General features: G+C 36.4%; 1 protein-coding gene across 10 annotated transcripts; it reads left to right on the top strand.

Annotated features, from left to right (window-relative positions):
- The first annotated feature begins 3094 nt into the window (after window positions 1-3094).
- Window positions 3095-6957, top strand: LOC110899016. 10 transcript variants are annotated; one of them, XR_002569868.2, is made up of 12 exons: window positions 3095-3261; window positions 3365-3481; window positions 3586-3667; window positions 3754-3802; window positions 3935-4034; window positions 4147-4258; window positions 4356-4618; window positions 4698-4936; window positions 5003-5126; window positions 5293-5469; window positions 5800-6253; window positions 6687-6957. XR_002569868.2 is itself a non-coding variant. In XM_022145876.2 (9 exons), the coding sequence occupies exons 7-9, from the start codon at window positions 4440-4442 to the stop codon at window positions 5026-5028; spliced, it is 444 nt and encodes a 147-aa protein (XP_022001568.1). In that variant the 5' UTR covers window positions 3095-3261; window positions 3365-3481; window positions 3586-3667; window positions 3754-3802; window positions 3935-4034; window positions 4147-4258; window positions 4356-4439; the 3' UTR covers window positions 5029-5163. The 10 variants fall into 10 exon arrangements, 1 of the variants encoding a protein (XP_022001568.1); XR_004876813.1 differs by having other exon boundaries at window positions 3098-3261; window positions 5003-5469; window positions 5800-6104; window positions 6182-6253; XR_002569863.2 differs by lacking the exon at window positions 5003-5126 and having other exon boundaries at window positions 3100-3261; window positions 5800-6104; window positions 6182-6253.
- Window positions 6958-7207: the final 250 nt, after the last annotated feature.

Genomic DNA, 7207 nt, shown 5'->3' with positions numbered 1-7207 from the left:
AGTAATTATACTGTATTAGTAACATTTTGAAATCATGAAGGTCGTTTTTTGAAAACATAGACATTGTTTTTGAAATCATGGAGGTTGTTTTTGAAAATATAGACAATGTTTTTGAAATCATGCATATGATATGTTAAGTAAATACACTATATTAAAAACGTTTTTGAACTATATATAAAATGTTTTTGAAATCATGAAGGTTGTTTTGAAAACTTATGTTATGGATGTTGAAAAATCAGAACGTAATGGGTATGAGATTTGAAAATACCCTTAGTTATTTAACCAAGGATTCAAAGGCACAGATGTGCGAAAAAGCACGATTACTCATAATGTCACTTCATTTCATGTACTTCGTTTCTTAGAATGAAACAAGTATTTAGAACTTTCGAGGAAATTATGAGCGATCACTTGAAAGGGAGAATCACAAGAGTAGTTTGTAAAGAACATAGTTCCTTGATGTAGGTATCATAGGGAAATGCCATACACACATGTAACTACACTTGTACATCAGAATTGCGAACAACGACTTTCATTTATGAACAAAACAGATTGTTTCACAATACAAGAAAACAAAAGAAACAAAGGCATAAGACAGCAACATCTTTTGCTTGGCCAAATGCTTATCCAAGGGTTGGGTTTGCATTGACAATCTTCGGGCATTTGTTCCTGAAATGGCTCATCTCACCACAGTTGTAGCAAGTACCAGACGGGAAACGAACTCGAGTAGGATTGACCTGGAGTTGGGTAGAAGCAAGGTTTGCAACAGCTTTGTTCTGGATAGCAAAGCGGCATATGTTAATCAAATGTCCCAACCGTCCACAGTAGGTACATTTGGAGCAGGGTACGAGGTTTGAATGATGACGGTTGCATCGCTTGCACCATGGGGCAACTCCCATGTACGGCTTCCTAGCTGGTGGCACCGCTACCTGGCTAGGTCCCGCTTGATTAGGTGTAACTGCTGCGGGTTTCTTTGAAGCCTTACGCTTTCTTGATTTTGGTGCAGTCTTGACTTCTGCTTCCTTCAGTGACTCTTAAGTGGCTCCATTTTTGAGAGGAGACATGGCAATGCCTAAATCTACAGACTTCAGAATCACTTCGCCTATTTGCTGGGCAAATTTGGCTGTTTGCTCGGGCATTTTACCGCTGCTGAGGTAAAGAGACATTCTAGAAGAAAATGAAAGACATAGGGAATAACAAATGAAATGTTATTGGATAAGCAAAACAGAAAGGCAAAGTATACGAATTGCGATCATTTGTTTGTTACCTAAGGCAAACAAATGAGACGGTGACTAATCAAAGTAAGCGGGTCATAATAATGTATTGCTGAAGACATGCTTGCCTATAAGTGAACACTCACCCCAAGAGTTCCCAGGTAAGAGTGACTGGTCCGATACTGCGGATTTGTACGAACACTCTAGCCTTAGACAGAAAACTCAGAGTACAGGCATTCACTCTTCCGGTTTGCACGTGTTGACATTATTTAGAACCCAAAACCTTGACGGGATTTTGAAAACTTAGAGGGTTCAAAACCTTATAACGAAGGGTTCTAAACCTAGTAATCAATCATTCTATAACAGATGATTAGTTTTTCAAGTGGATTTGAAATTTATGTTCTTGTTATGGTTGTCGCCTAAGGATAGGTGACGGTATTGTTTTATGAATAAAAGCAAGTAAACTTGCGTTAGGGTCCTAGGAAGGTTATAGACTAGGTCAAAGCATTACTAATAACCTAATTCCCTATAACCATGAGCTCTGATACCAACTTTTCTGTCACACCCCGACCACGTAAAACAACAAAACGTGGCGGAATCGTCGGGGAGTGTTGTAACAGAATCATTGTTTCATAACACATGGAAAATTGAAATTTTGTTTTATTGATTAAATGAGTTACAATGTCTTAACAAACAAAGAAGAATAACAAAATTAACTAGTCTTGCATCTTTTATCGTCACTAAGGCCCAAGTCCGCCTATGTGTATTTTGATCAATCCTATGCATCATCTCCTGAAACACATGTGAAAATAGGTACGTCAGCATAAAAATGCCGGCGAGTACATAGGTTTTATTAATTTAGGATTCATGACTTATAAGTTTAGAAAAAGTTGTTTTAACAAAAGCCAGTCATGATCCTTGTAAAATATTTTGTTTTATAAATAATTTGAAAAGCGATGATAAAGTAGTTGATATGTGAAAGAGTAATGTAAGATTAAATGAATAACCAAGTAAAATGAGTTTATATATAACAAACAGTTTTGTAAAACAATGTCTTGTGAAAAATATGTTATTTGTAAAAATGTATAAGTCCAATTTGAATGATTTAAATAACGCTACGACATGTAATACAATACAAGCACTTATATATAGGAAGTACCAGCGGCGTATCCACCATGCTTGTATCACATTACACACGTCTCGTTACTCAAATCACTTGCCCAAACAAACCACCAATGTAAATTGCCCATGTCTAAACCATTTGTCAAAGGTCTTTGTGAAAACCATGTCAAAAATGTTTATGTCAAAATATTTATGAAATGTATATGTCAATATCAAAATGTCTATGTCAAATGTCAATCATGTAATGTGTAAACAAAATGTCATGTATGGAAAGTGATATATGTATGAACTAAACCATAGGTAAAAATGCACAAAACAATGTATTGAAGTAAAACGTGGTTTAAATGAATGTTATGTTTTGTGGAAATGCATGCTATACTGAATACAGACATTTATGCGGTATTGTGGAAATGCATACATCCAAGCCTTGTGACTGTGGTGATAAACCTTTAAATAAATTAATGGTCTATCGGTTTTTATGTTTAAATCGAATTCGGTCATTCCTTCCATCCAAACATACCCAGGATGTTAGGAACGAGAGTTGTCAATTCCTATGGTACCACTACCTACTAACGAGCGGCGTAGCTAATCTATACTATATATAATATACATATCCAAAGGACTTCTTAAGGTCATTGAAATTTCTTTAAAACACCCCTAAAGCATGATGTACAAGTCTTTTAATCACCAGAAAACTTCACTTCCCACTTATACCCTTCTACTAAAAAACAAGGGATATACATTAGGGTTTCACCATTTCAAAACATTTCAAAATCGCCCGCCCTGCTCCCTCTCTCTCTCTCTGTCTCTCTCTGTCTGGATCTGGATCTAGGTTTTCCTCCATGAAAATTTCACCTGATCTATGAAGATTCTGACCTCTCAATTCTGTTTTAGGGTATTTTTGGTGTTATTGCTACCTTCGTCAAGGGTAAGTGACGCCGTGTTTTGATTTTGAACACTATTTCTCATTCATTCAATGGATTTCACTTACATTTGTTTGTGTTGTGACATGGATCGTCTTTTTTATGTAGGTCATGGTTTAAGGAATGTGTCACGTTTCTTCAGAGATTCCAGTCGGAATCCTAGCCGAGATAATGGATACTCTAGGGTTTATGAAGGTTTGATGAACTATGCTGCGTGTACCAGTGGTAATCTTTTGCATAAATTTGACGACATTGTCGAGATTGTATGTATTTTGTTTCATCAGTTTTTGGTTATTTTTAATGTTTTTTACTTTAATTTTGTTTTGTAGAAACACGAAGATCCTCTTTAAATGGATTCCGGTAAGACGATTAGGGTTCTGGCGTGCTGGACTGCCATCTCTGTCAAAAAAGGTAACAATCATGTCTACCTATTTTGTTTGTTATTTGAGTCGATCTACCTTTTTTGTTTGTGTGTAATACTTTTAGATATGTGTTAGGTTCCTCAAAGATAGTGGTTGTGGGTGGAAGACGATGACACAAGCCTTGGTAATTTCAGATCTCTATTGACCCTCACCCTAAGTACTTTGCGTTTTAGTTAATTTATATTTTGACTATTTGATGATTATTGTTAATATATTACGAATTTTAGTTGATTTATTTATGTTTTTTTTTTGGAAGAATCAAATCCATGTTTACTCGACCTCCATATTTTGAGGGTAAAAGTGAAGATGACTTCTTTGACAGGACTTAAATCAAGTTGAAGTTTGCACCAGATAAGGTAGATTACGTTTGAGATGCGGTTTTTGACCTTTATTTAAACAGTTTACTTTGGTTTCTAGACGCCAATATTTGATTTATAATTACAAGTGATGCAAGTGTTGTTTTATTAGGGGACGCGTTTAGATGGTTGGCTGGAAATCCTTCCCACAAACTGGATATAATGGCTCAGTGTGGCTACTATAAACTCTTCTTGTTTTGTTTCTGTGCTATTTAATGGCATTGGTACTTAGTTTGTAACTACTTCCATTGATCTTGATATATAGCTACAGCGCCTTAGTCTGAAGATAATAAAAACTCATCTATAATTTTTTGTTTGCAGTTCATTGCACCCTGCAAATGATTGTTACAATCTCACATTAACAAAAACCGAAAGAGAAAAAACAGTTCATGAAAAACTGCTTTAATGGCTACACGACATGTTGCACAAGCAGGACGTCCGCTAATGAATATCGTCAGAATGAAGGGGGTGCCCATCCTACAGCAGTTGGAGATTGAAGAATGCCTTTTGCGGACCTCATCGGACAACTGGTGCATCATAAATGATAGGGCGGATAGACCCCACATTGTCATGGGCATTTCTGGGTAAGTGTCTTTGCTAACAATAGTTCTAATATGTAATGGAGATTGGAGATCTTATCAGTTTATGTGAATCTGTTATTAGGAAACCTGCTGAACTTGTGGAAATTAAACGTGTTCTAGAAGATAATATTCCTGTCATACGAAGGTTTACTGGTGGCGGGACTGTAATAGTTGATCTAGGGACAATATTTGTTTCATTCATATGTAACAAGGATGATGTTGCAGATGTACAACCGTATCCTCGACCCATCATGTCTTGGACCAGCCTATTATACAGTCAGGTTTTTGAAGGAATTGCTGATTTCAGGCTTCGTGAGAATGGTATGAAAAATTGATTCTTAAATCTTATTTGAAAATATAGTGTGCTTACGTTTGTGCTTTTGGTAGTTGTTGCTTTGACAACTATGGAATAATTAGAGACATTATGCAAAACCATCTGCTTCAGATATTGGCCCTTTTTGCTTTGGAAACTCCTGTCAGTTTGGATGCAGAAGATATCAGAAACGAAAAGGTTTTATTTTTTGTTTTAGCAAGAATGATGACTCTGGCTGGTGGTGACCAAAAAGTGCACGATGCTTATTGTTAGTTCTGGTTCACTGGTGATAACCATGATGGTTCTTTTTGAAGCGTTTAGCTCTATCTGACACTATTTGATACTTTTCCATGGTGGTGACTAGCGAGTCCCGAGTCCAGCTCGACAACAGGTGTGTGGTCTGGTGGATTGAACAAATGTGTGACAATGGCGACCGAGGAGTTCTAGAGTTTCATGATAACAGAACATCGGTGATTGGCAGTGGTATATTGCTACCATCAACAGCAAAGTCAAAACCTCAAAGGTGGATCTAAGTGTCAAGGTAATGCTTCCTCTCTATCAAGCTCTAATGCTCCAAGGTAGGACAGTTTGGCAGCAACCTCCACGTCGATGTCTCACCATATATTTTCCGTCTCGATCCTTCTTCATTCGCGACCGTAGGCACACTTAAGGCGCATTGGTGCACTCATATGTCTTTCATTAAAGAAAGTGTTTTTACCATTGGGTCAAACCTGCATGAATAGACCAAATACACGTTTAACTTGTTGATTATCTTCACCTAAGTCCATTCTGATGTGTTACGTGACCTGCCTTTTTTCTTTGATAATGAATTGATAATATTGAACTCATTTTTTTTTGCTTCTTTGAACAGGTTTCGCTCAGAATGGCTTCCAGTCAACAGGTCAATTAAAAAAAGGCTACATTTGTTCGGGTCGAAACGGGTCGATTATTGAATGCTATTTTGGTTCAGCTAAAAATGAATGGTTTCAACTCATTAAAATGTCACATTTCCAAAGCGATCCGTATTTTACCTGAACTAAGCGGTCCGTTTTTTACCTGAACTAAGCGATCCGTTTTTGAAACTGGAAGTACTGTTGTTGGTGGAGGAAACAGCGTTGGAAGTTTTTTCTTTATATAGTTCTACCCCATATGACCAGCTAAAAGCTATCATCATTGGTAAGGTTTTACTTGAATTTGTTTAAAATTAGATCTGTACTTTTAGTATTGTTTGCCTAAATATTTGGATGATGAAGTACACGGGTTGAAGCGAGCTGGTTTTTTTAAAGAAAGGGGTGACTCCGGTTCAGATGCGAGTTCAGAGCGTGGTGAGATCACTGCTGAAGATATTTTTATATTCTTTTACCAGTTGGATTTGGGGCCACTGGTTAAATGTGTCATGTGGGTTACGGGTCAAACGCAACATAGGTTTCTAGCATTTTATGAGTTACATTTTTTATTGTATTACTGGGTAATAGACATGGGGTAATGAGTAATGACTCCTGAACTCAGTTTATCATGCTCAATTCATGTGATGTTATAGGTTTCTGTGATTTTGGATTAAAGTTTTATGAATTGGCTCTAGGTTAGTTTTGCATAGCTCAAGTGCAGTTTTTTTTTACGTCACTTTGGAACTTAAGTTGTGTTACAATTTCTCTACATAGATGCTTGTATGTGGGAACTTTGGGGGAATTAATGTTTGGTTTGTGTAGCTACAACATAAGCTAAAATAAGTGTATTAATTTGATATGTGCCTTGCAGATCTCTAGCAGCAACTCACTTCCCCGCCACCTTCAAAGACTGTTGCAACCATGTCAAGGACTCTGTTGATCATCGACTACAGTGGACGACAATGAAGACTGTAATATAATTTTTTTTTCTGCTTTCATATCTTACATTTTTTTTCCTATAGGATTCCAATTTTCAGTTCTTAAATAGACTTTCAACTTTTACAAGTTTTTAATCGACTGTAGAAGTGGCAGGGTTTACCCATTTACTTGTGATCAAGTCAATTTGGATTGTTTTTTGTTTTTTTTCTCACACATCTAATAAAGTTCCAAGTAAACATTTTAGTAACTCTGTATGCATTATGTCTTTCACCCGATTATATTCCTTTTTGAGCTAATTTTATCTATTTAATAACAGGTAAAGACTTACGTTATTTTCAAGATTAAAAATACAATTTAGACCTAAAAACCAAATAGTGTTAGTGGGTCAGCGGTCAACTCAATCTACCTTGGTTATTTAGATTGTACTAAAAATGACAAAGTATTGTGCTTCCT

The sequence above is a fragment of the Helianthus annuus genome, chromosome 13 (assembly GCF_002127325.2).
Source record: "Helianthus annuus cultivar XRQ/B chromosome 13, HanXRQr2.0-SUNRISE, whole genome shotgun sequence".
Taxonomy (NCBI): Eukaryota; Viridiplantae; Streptophyta; class Magnoliopsida; order Asterales; family Asteraceae; genus Helianthus; species Helianthus annuus.
This window is presented reverse-complemented; position numbering and strand designations above follow the sequence as displayed.